At 56.0% G+C, this 22,511-nt stretch overlaps 1 protein-coding gene across 1 annotated transcript; it reads left to right on the top strand.

The window, feature by feature from the left end:
* Positions 1 to 616: 616 nt before the first annotated feature.
* Positions 617 to 20,649, top strand: LOC127033976 (B-cadherin-like). Its single transcript, XM_050922311.1, has 16 exons — positions 617 to 670; positions 877 to 991; positions 9,779 to 9,990; positions 10,621 to 10,764; positions 11,290 to 11,445; positions 11,551 to 11,695; positions 12,242 to 12,417; positions 12,956 to 13,084; positions 13,586 to 13,771; positions 14,182 to 14,426; positions 15,001 to 15,143; positions 15,700 to 15,924; positions 16,881 to 17,099; positions 17,532 to 17,662; positions 17,930 to 18,076; positions 19,951 to 20,649. The coding sequence occupies exons 1-16, from the start codon at positions 617 to 619 to the stop codon at positions 20,158 to 20,160; spliced, it is 2,637 nt and encodes an 878-aa protein (XP_050778268.1). The 3' UTR covers positions 20,161 to 20,649.
* The last annotated feature ends 1,862 nt before the right edge of the window (positions 20,650 to 22,511 follow it).

Below are 22,511 nucleotides of genomic sequence, written 5' to 3'. Positions count from 1 at the left end.
GGGGAGGATGGATAACGGGGGGAGGTGGGGGCTCTGGGACAGGGTGGGGGCGGTGCAGGGGGCGGGACGGAAGGGCTCTGGGGGGAGGATGGATAACGGGGGGAGGTGGGGGCTCTGGGACAGGGTGGGGGCGGTGCAGGGGGCAGGACGGAAGGGCTCTGGGGGGAGGATGGAAAACGGGGGGAGGTGGGGGGGCTCTGGGACAGGGTGGGGGCGGTGCAGGGGGCGGGACGGAAGGGCTCTGGGGGGAGGATGGATAACAGGGGGAGGTGGGGGGGCTCTGGGACAGGGTGGGGGCGGTGCAGGGGGAAGGGCTCTGGGGGGAGGATGGATAACAGGGGGAGAGGGGGGGGCAGAGGGCGGCTTTGGGGGTGGGGGCAGGAGGGACTATGGGGCTCCAGGGGCGGGAAGGGCCGGGCCCTGCCGCTCCCCCCAGACTGCAGCGCCCCCCCGGGCCGCGCACACACGCTGCCGGGGGCGCGCTCGGCCCCTCCCGGGGCGGAGCCGACGGGGCGGCACCTGGTCCCGCCTCACCTGGAGCCGCCGCTTTAAGGGCGCCGGGCGGGGCGGCCGGGCAGACAGGGAGCCGCTGCGTCCCCCTCGCCCCGCCGCACGGATGGGGCCGCCGCGGGGCTGCCTGCCCGGGTTCTGCCTCCTGCTCCTGCTGCAGGTACCGGCCCCAGGACCGCGCTCGCTGCCCGCCCCGGGGCAGGGGCTAGGGGCTGGCCGGCTGTGGGGGGGACTGGGAGGGGGCTGCGCCCCGGGGCTGGAGGGTTGCGGCAGGGGCTAGCCGCGCTGTGTGGGGAAGGGGCTGCAGGGGGCGCTGCATGGGCCGTGCTGTGCCGTGCCGGGCTAACCCCGCTCTCCCTGGCTCAGGTGGGCCGGCAGCTGGGCGAGCCGGCGGAGCCGTGCCGGGCTGGCTTTACTTCGGAGCGGTTCACGTTCGTGGTGCCCCGTGCGCAGCTGCTCCGGGGCCAGATCCTGGGCCAAGGTAAGGCCGCCTCCCTCGCGGGACCTGGGGCACGGGGGGGATCCTGGGGGCAGTGGGGTAGAGCCATGGGGGTGGCGCCTGCCTGTCTCAGGCTCCGGGCCAGGCCCGGGGTGGTGCTCGCTGCCCTGTGGACCTGGCTGCTGCAGCAGTTGTGGGACGTGCCTTTGGCTGCCCCAGGAGCCCGGTCTGCCCCCCTGCCTGTGGGGTGCGTGTTGTCTTGCTGCGCTGGTCCTTCCCCTGCGCCCCTAGGGTCGCGTGGGTCGGGTCAGCCCCGGGCCGAGACTCGCTTTGATGCTCCGGGGTTTGGTTCGGCTGGGGCGTTCCCTTCGGCTCTCTCCCGGGCCCCGGTGGGGCACGAGCCAGGCTTGCACCGAGATAATCACCTGCTCTGCCGTGATGCCTGGAGTCCTGCCAGGCAGAGCCGGCTTCCATTCCCTTCTGCTGGCAGGCCGAGACCTTGGGGCAGAGACCTCCTCTGCCCAGGCTCCCCGGAGCACAAAGGCTCTGCAGAAAGAACTGCCGGGGCCCAGGCTGTCTAGGTGAGGAAACCCTGCACACTGAGGGAGTTTCCCTCGGGATATAATGGCTAAACCGCTTCCTGGCTGCTCCTAGTTCACAACCTGCCCTGACATTCCAGCTTATTCTCCACCCTCCTGGTATCCCGCTGGCTCCAAAACTCCTCCTGGAATGGAGGGTTAATTCTGATTCCCCCTTCCTCCCAGACTGCACTGGGTGAATCTGGTGGCCTCCTTACCTAAATCCCGATCCTCCGGGCTTCCTGTGGGGCTGGACCGGGGCTGGGGTGCTGGCCGTTCGGAAAGTGGGAATGGGGAGCGCCAGGCCCTGGCTGCTTTGTCCCTCTGAAGTGTGCTCAGCAAACGATCTGATCAGACCCTGTAGAGGGGAGTCTGTTTCCACTCCAAATGGGGGGGCTCAGTGGCTTTTTCTGCTGCAGTTGAATTGCTAAAACCTTAATTCAGACTGGAGCATTTAGGGGATTACACATTAGTGGAAACTTCCTTAATGTATCAGAGTAGCAGCCGTGTTAGTCTGTCTCAGCAAAAGAACAGGAGTCCTTGTGGCACCTTAGAGACTAACAAATATATTTGAGCACAAGCCTTCCACGGCTAAAGCCCACTTCATTGGATGCATGGAGTGAAAAATACAGTAGGAAGATAGATATAGATATCTAAGGTGCCACAAGGACTCCTCATTCTTTCACCTTAATGTAGTTAGGGCTTTGCCTGCAAAGGTTGTGTCATGTCTGTCCCACCCCAAAGTAGGGGAAATTTCCACCGTGTTTTTTATAACTTTGCCCTGAGTTCTGGTGAACTTGGCGGTCAGTGCTCATAAATCCCCCAGGCCTCCAACACTTACAGGGCAGAGGTTATAAAAACTGCTTCCATCCCCCAGAAAGAGTGGGCCTATCTCCTCTTTATCTCTGCTCCTCCCCCTGGAGTGCAGGAGTCTTTGTCCTGGGGAATGCAGCCTTTGAAATGCTAACGTTCAAACTGCTGGAGGACAATGCTCTGTGAGTGGAAGGCAAAAGACTCCCACACCTGGAGCCCCACCCTGCCTAGTACAATGGAGCAGGAATAGATCATCCTGTGAAGGTGCCTGAACAGGGGAACAGCCCTGTGAGCCAGGCTCTGGGCGCACACTGGGGGGGGGGGGGGGTTTCTGTGAGGCTGTTACTGCCCTGACCTGGCAGCTTAGTCTGGCTGGTGGCATGGCTTAACAGATACTCCCCCGCCTTCCCCTCCAGTGACCCCCTCCCTGCTGCTCCTGCACTGGTCTCCCCCATGCTCGGGATGTGGATAAAGGTGATTGCTCCTGATGTGCTGGTGAGACCAAACCAGGAGCCCCAGGCATGATTCAGTTTGGTGGGGCTCCATCTGGCCAGTCTCTGTGCACGTGGCAGAATCCTGGTGGCAGCGTCCCTGAACCCATGTTCTAATGGCTAGTTCCAGGCGTTGGAGGGTGGCATTGGGTTAGACTCTGCCTGAAATGGCTCTCAGCGTGCCCGTTTCTGCCCTTGCATTCCAGGCTCGCTCAAGCATGGCAGTGGGTGCCAGTGCAGGATTCTTGCTGTGAGGTGGGTGTTTCATGGCCCTACAGACATGCTCCCATCACCTACGGGGTGACCTCCCCAGGGTCCCAAATCGGGGCAATGGCACTGCTTTGGACTCTCTTCCCTCCCTTTCCTGGCCCACCCTGCAGTGGCCAGGGAGTGCAGATCAGGTGCTGAGATGAGCCGAGTCAGTGCTGGGCATGGTTCCGGCATGTGAAATGTGCACATTGTGCTCTGAACAGAGGCTAGTCTGTCTCCTCTGTCCTCCCTCCGCGGACTGGAATGCACTTAACTCCATGCTTGCTGGAGTGATTTCAGGGTAGGCCACCAGAACGGAGTTGATTTTATGGCATCCACTGCTCTGTGGAAGAAAGACTTCCCTTCCTCATGGGCCAGAGCCTCCCTCACAGGGAGGGGAAGGCGAGACTGCACTTGCATGTGGCCAAAGGCTTGTCTACACTTGAGAGGCTAGAGTAGAGCTGCTGGAGCCTGGGTGTAGACTGCAGGGTTCCCCTGTACCCATGTGGGTAGTCACCTGTCTGACAGGCAGTAAGTAGGCTGAGGAATTCTTCTGTCAGCCTAGCCCAGGGGTCGGCAACCTTTCATAAGTGGTGCCGAGTCTTCATTTATTCACTCTGATTTAAGGTTCCGTGTGCCAGTCATACATTTTAATGTTTTTAGAAGGTCTTTTTCTATGTCTATAATTAAACGATTGTTGTATGTCAAGTAAATAAGGTTTTAAAAATGTTTTAAGAAGCTTAGTTTAAAATTAAATTAAAATGCAGAGTCCCCTGGACTGCTGGCCAGGACCCGGGCAGTGTGAGTGCCACTGAAAATCAGCTCGCACGCTGCTTTCGTCACCCCTGCCATAGGTTGCCTAGCCTGATCTGTGCAAGGGCTTGGTTCTGCTTAACTATACTGCTCGGGGGGATGGATTTTTTCATGCAGTGTAGTTAAACTACCCTAATTTTCTAGTATAGACCAAGCTGTAGGCTCTCAAAGCTCACTCTACATCTCCAGACAGAAAAACGCCCCTAAAATAACGAACAGAAATGTGCGGTGGATCAAGGGACCCCTGCCATTATAAACCAGATCCATGCTGTTCAGTAATTCACCATCCTGTGAAACTAGCCAAATCCAGCCTGCAGAGCAGTTACTTGTTTAGTGCCCAAAGCCTAATTAACCTTCCTCAAAATGCAAATTGCCGTGCCAAGGGACCAGTGTTGCCTTCCTAGTGCTTTGAGCTTGACTAGAAACTCTGCACTGGTGGCTGCAGATCAGGGATTGCTGTAACAGGACCCTGAAGGATAGTGCCCCTGGCAGCCTGGGGGCGCTGAATCCGCCCTGTGGTGTTTACTGCTGTGCTTATGGAGGGTTTCACCAGAGCAGGCTCTGCTCTTCCTTCACCTCTTGCACAGCCTGACCCCTGTAAAGTAGAGGCCTTGAGACAGACCTTTGGTATGTCAACACAGGGGCTGCAAAAATTCCATGCATGCTGGAGGGAGGGGAGGTGCTGATCTCCTAGCCTGTTCGAATTCCCCTTGTGCTGTGAAGCCTGCTACAAAATACTCTTCAACATGGCACTGTGGTGCCGTTAGGAGCGATTTAATATCCAGAGCTATTTGAGTCCCCTCTAATTAGCATTACACAGGGATCAAAATGCATCTTAAAAAATCACATGCACTAAATGTTCCAAAGTGTAACTGCTAATCCTCCAGTGCGGAGGAGGAGGAGTTGTTGGCCTGTTGCTATTCGTCCATCTTAGAGACACACTGGTCAGCTCTGATTACTCTTAAGCCTCTGAGCAGGGTAGTAGTGATGCAGAAGCCTCCTGGGTGTGGGTGAGGTCTTTGCCCATACTACAGGGCTCATGCAAAGGGCTTCCTCTGCTGTCTGGTTGAAAGGATTGTGCCCCACCCTCCAAGCTGGTACCAAGGAGGCAATGCCAAGGCTGGGTATCACTGCAGTGAATGCCAGGTGGAGGCAGTTGCACTGGGCTGGGGTATCAGGGCTGGGGATGTGAAGTGGCTCTGCTCAGGGGTGAAGACAAGCAAATAAGCACTCCCAGTGCCTCTCCTCCTAGCCCCTGCTATCTCTGTAGTGGTGGGAGCTTTCTGCTGCAGTGCCTCTGGTGGGGACTGTGGCCAGCACTCCCAGAGCTCTGGGGGCTGCGTATCTCTCCTGCGCTGCCTGATGCAGGGCAGCATTGCAAGCCCTTGTTTACTCTTTCCGTTTGGAAGTGTCCTGGGGGAGGAGGCTATTTCCAGTAACTGCATGCAGAACTCTAGCTTCGGTGATGGGCTTAGCTAATGGTTGCAGAACTCAAAATACCACTAAGTGGTGAGTGCTTTCAGTGAGCCAAGGCCAGGCGAGCTGACCCGAGTGCACAGCTCGCTGCATGTACCTTTGCTGGGTCTAGCTAGATGTGGGGAGCTGGAAGCCTCCCTGTTTTCTCCATCCCAGAGCAGTGATGTCTGTCCCTTCTCTTTGGAATGCATTTCTCAAAGTATCACTCTGGGACGTCCTGGTCCTGTCCAGGCTGCGGCTGCAAGTTGGGGCTTAGAACATGCCAGGGTAGCAGAGCTGGCCCAGGGGAGTCTCATGGACATGCAGGCTGAAAACTACAAATGTGCTGAAGCCTTATGGGCCCCATGTCCACATTAAGTGTGGCAAGAGGGTGCATTTTTATTGCAGGGTTTGTGTGATTCTGGATACAAGTGCACAATGCAGCTCCCCTCTGGAGCGAGTAATGACTGAGGCTGGTGCTGTCTCTGGGAGATGTGTTTTTGTGCATGGCCCTCAGGAATTCTTGTCCAAGACCACAGGTGGTGTGGGGTGACTGGCTCTGTCTGCACTGGGCACTCTAAAATCATCCCTCCTGTGCAGTTCACTAGGGCTAGTGACAAGGGAGCATTATTGGAGCCAGCAGCTGGGCTTGCATGGTGCTGGCGAGCCCTGCTCGGTGCAGGCGGAGGCAACACCACAGCCTGCTGGAGGCTAGAGCCCATGAGAGTGGGAGGACTCTGGCAAACCCTACAGCCTCACGGGGAGCATGCTGGTCTTGCTGTAGGGTGGCCCAGCCTGCCACCCCACAGGGGGACCCTGACTAGAAGAGTCTTGCACTGTCCCATTTCCTGGCTAAAAGGCATCTGTGTCCCTAGGCTAGGGCTGGTGCAGCTGACCAGAGCTCTGCGCTAAAGCTACCGGCCCTCAGGTATGGAGGGTGCAGTCATCGTCCTGGAGGCTTGGGGGAAGAGGTGTTCAGTTCCAGTGTAGGTGTTCCCAAGCCCCAGGAGCCAAGTCAGCTGGCACAGGCCATCTGCTGGTATCGGACATACTCCAAGTCAGCTAAGCTTTCCTGGCCATGCCCTCGGAAAGCCAGCACTTTGCCAAGACCTTTTCCAAGGGGCACTGGATTGAGCTATTCCATGGTCTCTCTGAGCTATCATCAAAGCCCTAAATTCCTGCAAAGTCCCTTGGTCCTGCCCTCCTGCTAGGCTAGCCCAGGACATCTGCTGTGGAGGCTCCAAGCATGGCAAGGCAACAAACTGGCAACCTGTTTAAGGAGGGAGTGATGGTGGCCAAGAAAGATGTTCACATGGCTAAACACCCAGAGCTGGCAAACAGTGTGCCCAACCTCCATGTCATGAAAGCCATGCAGTCACTGAAATCACATGGCTACGTGAAGGAGCCATTTGCTTGGAGACACTTTTACTGGTATCTGACCAACAAGGGTATCCACTGTTTGCGTGATTATCTTCATCTACTCCCTGAAATTGTGCTTGCCACCCTGCGCCGCAGCCGCCCTGAGACGGGCAGACTGCGGCCCAAAGGTCTGGAAGGTGAACGCCCTGCTCGTCTTACTCAGGGAGAGGCTGATAGATACCTACAGACGCAGTACTGCTTCACTTGGTGCTCTCAAAAAGGCTGAGGCTGGTGCAGGAGCAGCTACTAAATTCCAATTTAGAGGTGGATTCGGTGGTGGATGTGGTCAGCCTCCTCAGCAGAATTCTCTGGTTGTGTTTTTGTGTATAATAAAATAGGTGAATCTCAAAACAAAACAAAAAAAACTGTTGGGAATGAAGAGCATGTGGAATCATCTGGGTATGGGGGTGGTAGTTTTGCTGCCTCAGGCAAGTGCTGCAGTTACTGGGTTTCCTGTAGCTACACTCCTCCCTCTCTCCACCCACCCCAGAGAGGCTGGTACCTATCCTGAGCTAGCATCCTGAGTCCCTACTCGGACCAGAGGAGGAGTCAGTCTGAGGAGAGTCAGTTTCTTGGAAATGCTCCCAGTTCATGGGAAAGGTCAGTGTTGACCAGTCTAGCTGAGCCTGATCTCAAGTGAGAGCAGAGCAGCAAGCTGCTACCTGATTGTTCCTGCCCCAGGGAAGGGGAGAGATGGCACAGTGACTCTGGCTTTCTCCAAGACCAGGCCTGCTGGTGAGCAGCTGCAGCCTTCCCTTGATGGCCCTGAAAGCTGTTAACTGGAGACTGGTTTGGGCTTCACTCCATGCCCCTGATCCAAAGATGGTGCAGGGGTCAGAGCATGAACATCTTCCTGGGCAAAACAGCCGAGGGCCTGTCCTTCCAGCTGTGAGGAGCTGCCCCCTAGTCTCCAGCCTGATGCCTCCAAAGCCACTCTGCAGACCTGCGCTGTGTTCCCCATCCTCAGGGAGGGAGGCTCTGTGGCTGGATCACCATGGCAGGAGCAGGAGGTGGGACAGGTCTGAGTAACTTGGCCATTTAATTACCTGCATAGCAGAGACCAGCCCTCTCAGCACTACCCAAGAGTCAGCGCCTCATCCTGGGCACGGTGTCTGAAAGCAAACTGGAAACGTGCGTGTAACTCGCTGCTAGGGGCAGATTACCCAATAGGCCCTGCACCTGCTTGGCCTCACATCAGGCTCTTACACATGTGGACTTCTGGAGACAAGTGACTGCCCACTGCATTATCCAGAGGGGTTCCTGGCACTGGAGTGTGAGCAGAAACCCCTCCTAAACAGAAGATGGGATAGCAAAGCCCTGGGTCTGGAGTGCTCTGTACGTCTCTGGCTGCCCTTGCAGAGCACAGGGCCCCTCTAAACTGGTGGCTGAGCCTGGACCTGCTGGCATTCTGCAGGTGAGGCAGCTATGGGAACCTTGTCTCCTAGGGTATTTGCATTGAGAACAGAGGTGACCGCCTAAGCCTGTGTTAGAGTCTGACCTCGCTCCTCAATGGCAAAGAAAAGGGGAGAATGTCCCAAACAGGCTCCCATGCAGTAGTCTACCAAGCTGGCTGTTGCAGGGTGCTGGCTTTCCTGGCTTACAGAGTCTCTCTTGCATTGCATGGGCATGGCATGGAATGGGGGCCCAGGCAAGAGTGAATGGTGGAGTGGGTGTTCCCAAGAATCTGTAAACTATTCCATGGCAAAGGCTTTGGGACCACTGGCCTAAAGCACCAGCCTTCCTGCCCAACTGACAGCAGAGGTCCTGGCTGCAGCTCACCTAGGCAGCGTGACCTTGTGGAAGAGCTGGCAGAGAGGTCTACAAAGACCTATAGTGCTCTTACTAACAGCTGGCCCAATGCACTTGGCCACACAGGGCTGGGGTAGCTCTGGTGAACTGGGTACACCTGGCCTAGCAGCATGGTGGTTGGGATAGAAATGGGGTGTGTCCTGTGGGCACTCTGTACAAGGCATTCGGGTCTGGCCAGGGTACCCTATGACTGAAGCATGCAGTGCAAAGACTTCTTGGAGCCCTTGCCAAGGCATCTTGCACCTGGTGTGGGTTTTGCCCAGAGCCTTCAGCCCTGAAGTCTGCCTCTTGCATTCCCAACTCCTAATACAACTAAACCTCTAAACTGCGGCAGGCCATCACAGGCTCCTCTGTGGTAGGAACTACCTGCAAGAGGAGAATTGGTCCTCCTGTTAATTGTTCCATCCCTCTGCCCCTTGCTGACAGGGCTGTCTGCAAACCTGTAGACGCATGGAGGCAGAGTTCTCGTCTGGAACTGCACAGTCATGGGTGCTAACCACCAGGCAGCTGCCTTACTGCCTTGTTCTGAAGGTGTACTATCAAGCAATGCCACATATCTGAAGTGGCACCGTTGCCCTCACCCAAGCTTGGAAGGCCACATGCTGTGTGGTGGGGGCCCAGGCTGACAGAAGCATCTGGATTCTGACCTTGGTATATTACTATGGGGAAACAACCATTACTGTGGCCAGTTTCAGAAACCCAGCCTCTGTTTGGGTAGTGACGGCACGGAGAGCCTGTCTTAGCTGAGTCAGCAGCTCCAGTTGTGTCTGAGCAGACTTAGCTGATCATGCTGGAGGATAAATCCAGATCTCCCCTGCCCCTTCCTGTATGGTGGTGCTGTCACATGTCGTCTGGCTTAAACACTTAATGCTTCCTAGCAGGTTAGCCAGAGTCTAGCTGGAGATAGCTTATCAGTCACATTCCTGTCTCCCCTCTCCCCACACTCTTGCCCTGGCATTGAGAAACTTGTTCACACATGTGCCTGGGTAGCTCAGAAGGCAGGTTCCGGGCTCATCAGTCCAGAGAACAATGACATGTGCTCAGTCAATGGCTCTAGAAAGGGGGTAACAATGCAAATGATAGGTCAAGGCAAACCCATTGCAACTGGAAAGCATCGCAGTCATAGCGCCAGGGTCTCCCCGATATCCTTTCTCCTGCCGTCCTGTGCATGGCTGCTAACTGTGCTGCCCTTCCTCCCCCAGTGAGGTTTGAGGACTGCACGAGATGGAAGCTAGGGCTGTATGATGCAGATGATGCTGACTTCCGTGTGCTGGTGAATGGGACGGTCTTGATGAGACACCACACCCAGCTGCATGGGCAGGGGAAGACTTTTACCGTGGATGCCTGGGATTCCACTGGCAAGAAATTCTCTGCTTCAGTGACTGTGAAGACTCAAAGCCCTCACTCCACACAGGTAAAGCTCGTGCCAGCTGGCAGGCCTGTAGGGAGCACACAGGGCTGACTCTATGGCAACCTTTGTGCCTGGCTAGCGAACCTTGGTCTCCTAATGGGATGGCAAGGTGCCCTAACTGCTCATGGCGCCTACAAGAGACAGGGCTGGGAAGGCCATTCCCACAACCATTAACACTGTAGTGTAGCCAGTGCACCCAGCCCACCAACTGCCTGTTGCTTTACTGGGACTGAGTTACATGGAGAACGACACTGGTCTAGCAACTGCTTTCCTGGCTAGAGCAGTCCAGGAATGTGGGGCTCAGTGGGAATAGCTACTCATAGCTCTCCTTGGGCCACCAAGTTGGCCCCTATTGACACTGGGCCCAGAGTGCAACCTTCTCCATTGCACTTCATTTCTGTGTCTGGCTCGGATCGCGTGTATGGTCTTCATCCCATTTGCCGTGGTCTGGCCTCCTGCAGTGTCTATCTGAATTATCAGCAAGTCTGACTCCAGCTCTGCTGTGCTCCCAGCACGCTCTGTGTAAAGGAGCTGCCAGCTGGCACTGCACTAACCCAGGGTTAAACACTGGCTGGTCTGGGATCCCTGGGCTTGTTTCTTGTACACATGGATGTCGTCTCCCTTTCCCTGTAGGAAGCTGCTTCAGACCATCAAGCAGAGGTGCTGATGTTCCCACAGGCCAGACTTGGTCTGCAGAGACAGAAGAGGGACTGGGTGATCCCTCCAATAAGGGTTCCTGAAAATGAGAGGGGCCCATTCCCTAAAAAGCTGGTGCAGGTATGGAGGCATCTCAAACCGACATTCGCCCACCTGAAAGCTGTGTCTTGGGCAGGCAGGTGCTACCAGTTCTCTTGTTGCTGGACCTTAATGTGCAGTCAAGTATTTGACACACAGGCGCTGACTCTTCTTTTTGCTACTGGGGGCTTTTGAAAGGGCTTGGGGGTGGGGGGGGAGGCCGCTATTTTCAGCATTTATAATTTCATATTCTAGCTGTTGCATGTTCTATCATTGGTATCTTAATGTAATCACTATACCAATAGTAACGAACTACAGAATCTCACTGTCAGAAATTACAGCAGAGGAAAATCCTTGCACTCCCCTGCATGCTGCTGCAGCAGATCTTCTGTATTTGCTGAAGCACAGCAGGTTCCTAAAGGTTCCCACTCTTTTTTTTGAACGCAAGCTTATCTTTCAGCTTCGCCTTACTCCTGTCCATTAGTGGACTCTGAAGTGTGGTGTGCTAGTCTAATTCCACCTTCTGGTTACACTGTGCACCATGTATTTGCTTTGACTTCCCCCTAGATCAAATCCAATCGGGATAAAGCGACCAAGATTATCTACAGCATCACAGGGCAGGGTGCAGACACCCCTCCCAATGGCGTCTTCACCATTGAGGCCAAGACCGGCTGGATGATGGTGACTCAGCCCTTGGACAGAGAAGACATCGACAAATACCATGTAAGTCACCCAAGCCCTGCGTGTGGTCAGGGGGCCCATTTCTCAGCCAGCTGCTGGTGGAAGGGAGCATGGTGGAGCTCACAGGCCTCTTGTTTCTGTCTGTAGCTCTTCTCTCACGCTGTGTCTGAGAATGGCAAACCTGTGGAGGAGCCCATGGAGATCATCATCACCGTGACAGATCAGAATGACAACAAACCCCAGTTCACCCAGGAGCTCTTCAGAGGCTCGGTCCTGGAAGGAGCACTGCCAGGTAGGAGAAATGGGTGGAAATAGCCTTGTCCTGCCAATACTGATCCAGGCTCCAAAAATCTGCACCTCCTAGACTCTACTGCGTTAGACCTTAGTGGGACAGGGCATGAACTGGGTCTGGGTTGTCCCTGTTAGCAGGTGGGATTCTGCAATGGAGGTCTCTGATGGTGCCTACATCCATGCCCCTGTGATCCATATGTGGTACTGAACACAGATCACCAGGGCTTCATTTCTTACAAGCCTCTGATCTCTGGCAGCCCTGACAGGTCAGGCAGGCTCCCCAAGCCACTGGTCCATGAATGTGGTGCCCACTTACACACCCTTCCGTGTGCCATGCCAATGAGTCCTTCTCAGAGCAATTAGGACTCCTCCCTACCGAAGGAGACGAGACAAGCGCTGGCTCCATTCACAGTCTCTACTATTGTCCTGACCTCCTAAAAATTCTAAGCATCTTGTATGAAGCTGCAGCACTCCTCAGGGGAAATGTTCCTCCTCCTGATGGGGGAGGAGATCCTCTACCACCTCCAACTCTACCTTTCCTTCTCAGGTACTTCTGTGATGCAAGTAACTGCCACCGATGCAGATGATGCTATAGAGACCTACAATGGGGTCATTGCATACTCCATCCTGAACCAAGAGCCTAAGGAACCCCATCCCCAGATGTTCACCATCCACAGAGCCACTGGAGCCATCAGTGTGATTGCAAGTGGTCTAGACAGAGAGGTGAGCAGAGACATGGGCTTGGAAGCACAGCAACTGTTGCCATAGCAAAGTTGCATGGAGGAGGGTGGCAGCATCACAGCTATGCTTCAGTTAGTGAAGTGTGCTGAGGACTGAGTCCTCTTCCATGCTGGCACAAGCTTATGAAGGAGATGGCTCCTCGTTAGCAGCCTGCCACTTGATGGTCTGAAATGGGCTGTAGGAAACAAGCAGGTTTATAAATTTGTGCTTGACACCAGAAGACTCTTGCAGTGGCTGTCCCTGGCTGGAGAGGTATGCTACTGCTGTTAACAACAAAACTTGTCCCTTGCATAGGGCTGCAGTGGAGAAGGGCTCCCTGTTGATGCATGCCTCTGAGATCTGGGCAGATTCCTGGCCCAGGAAGCCCTGATGCATGGTGGACTCTTGTAGTCAGCTTGGCATGCCCTGGCTGCTGGGGACTGTGTGAGAAAGGGTTACAGGGAACTGGCATCTGGGGCAGCACTGCTCATGTCTTATCTCTCCATCTCTACCACTGACTGGCGGGTCTGCCTCTCCCCAGAGAGTGAGAGAATACACACTGACGCTGCAGGCTGCAGACTTGGATGGGGAAGGCTTAACAACCACTGCATCCGCTGTGATAGAGATCGCGGACACCAATGACAACGCTCCAGTGTTTGACCCCAAAACGGTACCCTACTCTGTCACCCTCTTGCAAGTATCAGCTGCTGACCCCTGCTGTGCTGGGGTGTCCCGTCTCGTTCACCTTCCTAGGATTGCAGGGGATGGCAGCGCAGGGACGACTGCAAGGAAAAGTGGCCATTCCTCCAGCCAAAGCATCCCTTGGCTAGGAGCCATGTGAGGTGCTGTCTGCACAGCTGCTGGTATCCTGTGCCTACCCTAGTTGTCAGGGACCAAACAGCCAGGGTGCCCCAGATGTCTTTCAGGGGCTCCAGTTGTGTTAGGGGCTGCACAAACAGTGAGGTCCTGGTTCCAGGCAAGGCTGCAGTCTATTTTCCTGCTAATGGCACAGGAAAAGATGAGTGGGGCGGGGCTGGGAGGGCAAGGAGCTATCACTGTCTCCACTGGCTGGGTTGTGCTGCTGGCCAGTGGAGAAGGCCCAGGTCTCAGAAGGGTGCTGGGTCTCTGCTCTGAGCTGTGACCATGTGGCCTGCATGCCCCCTTGTTGCAGTACACCGTGGCAGTGCCGGAGAACGAAGCGGGCCGCGAGGTCCAGAGGCTGACCGTGACGGACACAGATGAGGTCAACACGGCAGCGTGGCAGGCTGTGTACACCATTGTGCGAGGCAACGAAGGAGGCTTCTTCACCATCACCACGGATCGCGAGACCAATGAAGGCATTCTGCGAACAGCTAAGGTGAGCGTGGGCTCCGGTTTCATGGGCAGCTAGACATGTGCACCTCTGGATGTGTGCAGGGCTAAGCACCAGCAGCATCAGGCTCCAGCATCCTGCCTAGGGTGACCAGACGGCAAGTGTGAAAAATCAGGATGGGGGTGGTGGTTGGGAAATAGGAGCCCATATAAGGAACAGATCCAAAAATCGGGACTGTCCTTATAAAATCAGGACATCTGGTTACCCTAGTCCTGCCAGAATGAAGCAACTGCATCAAAACCCAGGACCATCCTGCAGCTGATTCTTCAGCACAGCTGAGTGGATGGCGTTGCCACGTAGTAATTTCTGGAGCACCAGGGACCTCCCGAGCTAAAGCATGTTTCCTGGGCATGAGGCAACAGGCAGGCTTCACCGTTCCTTCTTGTCCTTCCCAGGGCCTAGACTTCGAAGTGAGAAGCCAATTTGTCCTCTACGTGGCAGCCACCAATGAGGAGCCCTTTGTCGTGAAGCTCACTACCTCCACGGCCACTGTCACAGTGAATGTGGAGGATGTGAATGAGGCACCTGTCTTCGACCCACCTATCCGGACAGCTCAGGTCTCAGAGGACGTGCCTATTGGGCAGAAAATCACCTCCTACACTGCTCAGGACCCAGACAAAATGCAGAGTCAGACGATCCGGTAAGTGGTGGTTGGGCTGCTAATGCCACATGTACCGAACCCAGCTTCATGCCTAACAGCCCAAACTGGGACGGATGGCCTTGACAGCCCTGTGCCAATACGTGAGCTTGGATCTGGACCTGTAAACCATTGGCAGCGAAGCCAAACGTACCATATCCACGTAGCCGTGTTAGTCTGGATCTGTAAAAGCAGCGAAGAGTCCTGTGGCACCTCATAGACTAACAGATGTATTGGAGCATGAGCTTTCGTGGGTGAAGACCCACTTCATCAGATCCATGGCCACTGCTCCCGTCCCCGGAACAGGCTGGCTTGCACAGCCGCCCTTGCAGAACAGAACTTCTGGGCTCTACTCTCTAGAGTTCAACACCTGCTGCTCAGGAGTACGGATCCCCCAGGGAAGCAGGAATTTGGGCAGGAGGCCTCCCTCACGGAGCCTGTTACTTAGCTGTGCAGCAGGGCAGGTGTCAGCAAGCTGCTTTCTGCCGCACTCGGTCAGAGCGGTGCTGAATCTGGCACCTTCCAGAACCGTGTCCCCTACGAACTGGCGTCTGCCCCTAATGCTCTTTCTCTTCAGGTACCGCATCGGGAATGACCCTGCAGGGTGGCTGGAGATTCACCCAGAAAACGGCATTGTAACAGCGAAGGCCCAGCTGGACAGAGAGGCTGTGTTTGTGAAGAACAACACCTACCCAGCCATTGTGCTGGCCGTGGACGATGGTAACGACTCTGCAGCTGGAATGTGGGAGGCAGGGCTGAGAGCTTGTCTGATTGCTGCGTTTCTGTGATCAAGAGCATCTTTGTTCCCCTGTGCAGTGCGCTGCTGGTGGCTCCCCATGTGAGAGACATGTGCTAAGGCCATGCCCCCTCCTGGGCTGTCATGAGAAACCACAGATAAATTAAAACCCCAGCTCTCTTCCTGGGAAGATGGGAGTAATTCCAAAAGCAGCCCAGGCTGGCTTGTTGGCCCCTCCATGACACTGCTCCAGTCTGCAGCAGCCTGTGGTGGTGTGGAACTGAAGGCGCAGGGCTTGGAAGCCTCACCTGAGTCATGGGCAAAGCAGGCCCTGTAGCCTAGAGTGGGGGACCAGTGGTGGTCCCTGTTGGGGACTGCACCGGGGACCTCTCTAGCTGGCGGCAGCAGCAGCCAGCTCTCTTCTGGATCAGGCACAGAGCAGGGGTGTTCCACTGGCTGAGCAGTGGGCTCCCTTTCTGGGCTAGGCAAATGAGATTGTGAATCGCGTGCAGCCATTCACCCCCCTTCTGTCCCCAACAGGCACCCCTCCTGCCACTGGCACGGGCACCTTGCTTCTGACTCTTCTGGATGTGAACGACAACGGGCCTGAGCCAGACCCTCGTGAGATCACGGTCTGCAACCAGAATCCAGTGCCACAGGTCCTGACCATCAGTGACAAGGATCTGCCTCCGAACACCTCCCCCTTCAGAGCAGAGCTCATCCATGGATCTGGTGTGAGCTGGGCTGCAGAAATGGACAGTAAAGGTAACTGCTGAAGGGATTTGCTGATCACCTGAGATCTCAGACCATCCATTGCCTCTTTCTCCTGTCCCATTCCCTCCAGGAGGAGGAATGAGCCCGAACTGGGGGTGTAGATCAAAGGCAAGGCAGTGCAGGACATGGCCCTTGCCCACAGAATGTAATGGGGGGTGGTGCTGGCTTGGAGTCACTCATGTGACTGGGTCCAAAACACTTGACCTACCAGGAAAGATTTGAAAGTTAGGTTTGTCTAGTCTGGAGAAAGCGTGTCCCCTTTCAGTCAAACAGTCACTTTTTTGTAACAACCTTTTTACGTACAGGGAAGAGGGTAATAAATTGTTCTCCTTAACCACTGAGGACAGGACAAGAAGCAATGGGCTTACATCAGGAAAACTAGTCTCTCTGTCAGGGTAGTTACACAGGGGAACAAATTCCCCAAGGACGCTGCAGAACCTCTGTGGTTGGAGGCTTTTAAGAACAGGTTGGACAAACACATGTTGGGTGGTCTGCAGAATTGGTTCTCGCATCCAATACTACCTGTATGGCCCTGAGCATGTCACATGGGCTGCAGCTCTGTGCTGACTGGGCTGCAAGCAGCCTGTGAGCTGCAGGTTGAGAACCAGTGGTATAGAAAATACTTGGTCCAGCCTCTGCGCAGGGGGTTGGGCTAGATGACCTCTTGTGGTCCCTTCCAGACTGACATTTCTGTGACTTCTCTGCATGTGTCATGGGTACCCTAGTCCCAGACATGCTGTGACTGAACACTGGGGAGGGAAGGTGCAAACTCCTGGGATGAAGTGATCTTGAGTAGAGCATGTTCATGGCACTGGAGCCACCATAGGGTCTTGGCTTGCTTGGGAGGTAGAGGGGATGTGGGGGCCTGTTCTCATCTGACCCCTGGTGACCCACCCCTCGGGTATCCAAGCTGCTGTTTCACCCATGTAATCCCACTGTCTGCACAGGGGAGACGCTCACCTTGAAGCTGATGGAGCCATTGAAGAAAGACATCTACCAAGTTTACCTGCGGCTCTTTGACAACCAGAACAAAGACCAGCTGACTGTCCTCAAGGCAGAAGTGTGCAACTGCGAGGGGCATGCAGAGAAGTGCCCAGAGGAGCGGCTGCCTGTTCTGGGGGTCCCCATCATTCTGGCCATCCTGGGGGCTATTCTGGCCCTGCTGAGTGAGTGCCCGGGAGGAGTTGCTGTAGGCCTGGCCGATGGGCATTTTGTGCCAGTGTGGGGTCTTCCAGAGCTAAGCTAGCCAGGCCTGCACAGAAGGTGAGCTGCAACAGCAGGTGTCTTGCAGTGCAGGATGGGACCTGCTGCTGCCTGTAGTGAGGCAGCTTGGCCTAGTGTCTAGAGTACCGACAGTCAGACCTGGGATCTTGTTCAGCTCTACTAGTGACCTGCTGTTTCACTTCTGTGCCCTGGGTTCCCTGCGATTAAACCTGTGGCGCCTGCCCTCCTGCCAAGTGCCCTGAGATGGGAGCCTGCTGGTGTCTTGGCATCACTGCTGGCCTGCCCTTCTATGGGGTCCAGAGCAGCATGGGGCCCAGCATAGGGGGAGGAGAGCACGCTGCATGACACATGCTGACCTGGCTTGTCTCTTCCAGTCATCCTGCTGCTGCTGCTGCTCTTTGTGCGGCGGAGGAAGGTGGTGAAGGAGCCCTTGCTGCTCCCCGAGGACGACACCCGGGACAATGTCTTCTACTATGGCGAGGAGGGAGGTGGCGAGGAAGACCAGGTGGGCACTAGTGACCTGTGGCATGCTGGAGGTAGGGGATAGGTAACAGCACACCCGATGCACTGGCTTGCCCTGGGGGCTCAACTGGGTCTTACCTTGGTACTCTCAGGCTTCGCATGCTCCAGAAGTGGGCAATGTGGACATGCAAAATGAATGGCCTTGGAGCCCCTCTGGTGCCCATCCCCAGGACAGATGAGGCCTGGCAAAGGGACGTCCAAGTTCTGGATCAGCCAAACAGCCCTGACCCTGTGCATCTGTCTCCTAAAGGACTACGACCTCAGCCAGCTGCACCGCGGCCTGGAGGCTCGCCCCGATGTCATCGTCCGCAATGACGTGGTGCCAACCCTGCTGCCAGCTCCCCAATATCTGCCTCGACCTGCCAACCCCGATGAGATCGGCAACTTCATTGATGAGGTGAGGCCAGGGATGTGTGTCACTAAACTCGCGTGAGCCTGGGCTCATGACACCTAGTGAGGGGCTGGAGCCAACTCTGGACATGGGCGTTGGCTGATCAGTGTCAGCAGTTCCTTTCCAGAGCTCAAGATCTGGTCCTCGCTTTAGCTGGATGTGTGTACACTAGGCACGTGCCACCCTTAGGGCTAGTCGCTAGCGCCCCGCGGCTCTGCTGCTGTGGGGATTCCCTGGACAGCCGGTTCTGCCCACTCGAGGTCAGCAATGGGTGTTTGCCTGGCCTGGTGCAGCTGCCTAGCTGCTGGGGGGGCGGGTTTTATGGCTGTGCTATGCTCTGATGGGCCTGCCCTTGTTGCCAGGGGCGTAGCTATGGGGAGTGGAGCGGGTGGGTGGGTGTCTGTCAGTGTGTGTGTGTGTGTGTGTGTGTGTGTGTGTGTGTGTGTGTGGGTGGGGGGACACATAGGCAGCTATCTATTAGCAGGCCACATCCATTTGGGGTGGGGGCACCCTGAGGATGTCACATGGGCCACAGCTGTGTGCTGATGGGCCACAGCTGTGTGCTGATGGGCCCGTGGGTTGGGAACTGGCTGGGGGCAGTGGAGAACATGGCAACCCACTGTGAATGTAGCCAGAGCGCAGACCCGTCTCCCCGCCCCGGAAGCTGTTGGGCTCTTCTAGACCCCTTGGCCAGCATTGGAGACTAACCTCTAGGAGAAGGCCTGTGGCACCCATTAGTCAGGGTCTGAGCCCTTCTTTCTGCAGGGTGCTTGGGTTGACTGGCCCCAGCCTTGAGTGTATGTGCTGTCAGGGTGGTAATGGGCCAGGCCCTTTGCTCAGACCTGATCCCTCTGGTTATAGTGGCTGTAGTTTCTTGGGGTCGCTGAGCCCACCAGCTCCCACTGGCCTCAGTGGGAACGAGGGTTCCCCAGGACCTTCACCTGCACTTGTCCTGCCTGGGCAGAGGTGGCAGGATCTGGCTCCTGCCAGAGGATTCCCCAGGTCCAGCTGGGAGACCAAATTCTAGTCTCTGGGGTGGGAAGGCAGCTGGCACTGGGGTTGCTCTGGGCTGTCAGGATCTCCCTGCTGGTGACTCATGGACCCTCCATCAGGACTGATCCAGGAGCCCTAGGCCCAAATGCAAGCACTGAGGGTAGTCTCACTGCTGAGCGAAACCACCCTTCGATGCCCTGGTCTCATGATACAAACCTGCCTCTTGACTCCCCATCTGAGAGCCTCCTGCCTGTCCTGTCCCCGGGGTGAAAGTTAACTAAGGACACTTACCTGGGGGGCGGGCACTCTGGCCCCCTGAAGGGGCGGGGCCTTGGATAGAAGGGCAGGACTGGGGGTCAGCAGCCCTTGGAGCCCCACAACCTTTTAAATAGCTGGCCCCAGGGCAGCTTCTTTGCCACCTCCAGCCAGGGAGGGAGGGGTCAAAAGGGGCAGGGACTTTACTTTAATTGCTGTGCCCGCCACCCTCCCCATCAGCAGCCCTGCCAACAGGGGGGTGCAAACTGCCGACAGAGGGAAGGGGCAGCAATGTTAAAGCACTGCCATGGTTGCCCTTTGTCTCTCCTCACTCCCCCATCGGCAGCCCTGCTGGTACAGACCCTACCAACAGAAGGGGCAGGGACACTAAAGAACTGCGGCTGGGTATGGGCTGGTGCGGGTTCTTGCTGGTACAGTACTAGCTGGTACCAGCTCACTTCCCCTGCCCTGCCAAAGTCTGGGCCCCAGGTGGGCTCCCCTCAAGGTGACGACTGACTGGTGTTAGTGCTGCCTGCCAGCACCGATGGGGTGGCCCTCTCACTGCACTGGAGAGTCGCCCCAGTAGCACATGCTGGGATGACTCCTAACCTAATGCTTCTCCCTACCCCCAGAACCTGAAGGCGGCAGACACTGACCCCACTGCCCCACCGTATGACTCCCTGCTGGTGTTTGACTACGAGGGCAGCGGCTCTGAGGCAGCCTCGCTCAGCTCCCTCAACTCCTCCGCCTCGGACCAGGACCAGGACTACAACTACCTGAACAACTGGGGCGGCCGCTTCAGGAAGCTGGCGGACATGTATGGTGGGGGCGAGGATGAGTAAGGGGGGGCAGTCAGAATCTGCTGGGATGCACGATTTTCTCCAGGAAGCTCCGCAGAGCAGCTTGTCTTGCATGGAGCAACTGGCAGGCTGGAGCTTCAATGGGCAAACTCACTGGCCTGGGTCCCTTCACATGAGAGAGCCCAGTTCTGGCTCCTGTTGGGTGCCCATCTCTCCATGCCACCTTCAGGGCTGAGCCCTGATTGCCTGGTGGGTGTGATGCTTCCTGGAGCTGAGGAGCCTAGTGTGACTTTCCTGGAGACTTGCAAACAGCCTTGTACCCAGACCTGGCTGTGCCTGGAAGCCTTATGAAGCTGCTGGTGCCTTCTGGATCTTAAGACACAGTTGCCTGCCAGGGAAAATAAAAGCCCATCTTATGAATCCCTAACTCCTAGAATATCCCCGAGGCCTGGAGACCTCTGGCTCCTGATTCTGAACTGTGGCTGGTTCACCTCCTTCTGTGAAATTTGTCAAACTCCAGTGCATCAGGGTAAGGTGCGGTACCTAATCAGTCCATAGGCTGCTGGCTAGCTCCACATCCAGCTGCCTTTCTGCTCCGACTACTCGACTGTTCATGCCTTGCTGCTAGCCATGTTCCCTACAAAATGTCTGACTCTGGCCTTTTATAGCTTCCTAGGCCGCTCTCTTTTCTTTTGTACTGTGTATAAAGTAAGCTAGTTGCTGCCAAGCATGAGACAAGGGGTGAGGTCACTTTTAATAAAGGAAGTTGTGTGTTTTTAGACTTGGCTCTTTATTCCTGGTGTCCCTCTGGCCCCTCACACACAGCCTGAGGCAGAGGAAGTACTATCTCCAAGCTATGTTCAAGGGCTGAGCAGTAACGAGCTCCCTAGCCTGTCATAACTAGGGGAATGTGGGGTCTCCCCCATCACGCCCCTTTAGTAGATAGAGAAATCTCCACACTCTGGTGCCCCAGGAACTCTGGCCTGTTCACAGGGGCAATTTCCAAAGAGCTCTGGCCATGCTGGCTAACAGAGCTCCTCCTGGTCTGCCACTGGCTCCCTTCACACCTTGAGAGGGGGATGGCAGGGACCCATTTCCTGTGTGTGTGGGAGACCTAGCTGGCAAGGCCAGGCCAGCCCTCACTCCCCTCCTGACAGCTGGAGGGGAAAGGGGTTTCCCTAGCATAGAGGCAGGATTGGGCTGAGGTTTAGTGTATCTCACCCTGCCTCCTGGGCCCTTAGCCACTGGTCATCTAAATAAACCTTGGCCAAGGCAGAATTCCTACTTGCTCGGCAGCGGTGGCTAAGCCTGCAGGTCAGTGACCTAGTGCTGCCCGCTCATCCTGCAGGGAGGTGCTCTAACAGCATGGCAAGGTAGAACAGGCCTGCAGATACTGCCCCAGTGGCCAGCCAACCTTGCCTGACTCAGGGTGGGGCGGGGAAGTGGAGGGATTTTAGCTTCTAGCGATGCTGGAACTGGGACCAGCCAACAAGCTGCTGCTATCTGAAGGGCATCCAGCTGTTGCCTCCCTCCAGTTATCCATTTCCAGTAGGAGTTTGTCACCCTGTGTTGGGAGTGATCCTGCTGCAGGTGAACAGCTGCAGCATTTGGCAGAGCCTTGGCCCACTGTGGGGGGGCAGGGAGCTGTTTAAGGCTGCATGGGCCAGGGTAGCCCAACTAAACTGTCCTGCACTAGCCTCACCCACACCTCATCAATACACAGCTGGTGTGGCATTGCCAGGTGGCTGGAGCAGCCCTTGCTGATCCCTGGTCTCATCCCAGCCCTCCTGCAAACCTGAGCCATAAGCAAGAGCTTCGAGAATATGCCAAGGCTACTGATCTCCACACAAAGCTGCTGTGGCAGCTCTCCCCCCAGCTAGGCAGAGCAGAGCTGGGAGTCTGGCTAGCCCAGGTGGAGGAGAGATTTGCAAGAGTGAATGTTGTTGCTTCTTATAACCTGTGTAATTACAGCTGCTTGCGCCTGTCACAGGAAGCCAGAGCCAGCCCAGGAAAGGTCCAGAACCTCATTAAGAACAAGGAGCAACATCTAAAGTTGTTGGGCTCCTGGGGCTGCTCCAGCCTTGGTTTCACCACCCAGACCGCAGCTCATGTGAGCTGTGATCAAATATCCATCTGCAGAAAGGCTTTGGGGAACAAACGGCTGCTGCCTGCAGGAGCTTCCTTTGTGGTTGCAGGGGGCTGAGGTGGCCCCTGCTGCTCGGCTGGGTGACCAGTCACCTGTGCAGTGTGTGTGATAGAGGCTGGTGAACTGGTGACAGCTGGGCTGCTGCAGTGTGGGCAGGAAGGAGCCAGTGAGGTTTTCCTCCACACTGCCCTAAACTAAGTGACCATGAGCTTCCTGAGCTCCAGGGGCTGGATTTGGGGGTGAATCG

The sequence above is a fragment of the Gopherus flavomarginatus genome, chromosome 14 (assembly GCF_025201925.1).
Source record: "Gopherus flavomarginatus isolate rGopFla2 chromosome 14, rGopFla2.mat.asm, whole genome shotgun sequence".
NCBI lineage: Eukaryota > Metazoa > Chordata > Testudines > Testudinidae > Gopherus > Gopherus flavomarginatus.
Note: the sequence above shows the minus strand (reverse complement) of the source record. Positions and strands in the feature narration are given on the sequence as shown.

Excerpts from the sequence above, each read along its gene's own strand:
- LOC127033976 (XM_050922311.1), top strand. The coding sequence starts at position 617 with ATGGGGCCGCCGCGGGGCTGCCTGCCCGGGTTCTGCCTCCTGCTCCTG. Across the intron at positions 9,991-10,620 it reads AAAGCCCTCACTCCACACAG|GAAGCTGCTTCAGACCATCA; the intron begins GTAAAGCTCGTG and ends CTTTCCCTGTAG. Across the intron at positions 10,765-11,289 it reads TCCCTAAAAAGCTGGTGCAG|ATCAAATCCAATCGGGATAA; the intron begins GTATGGAGGCAT and ends ACTTCCCCCTAG.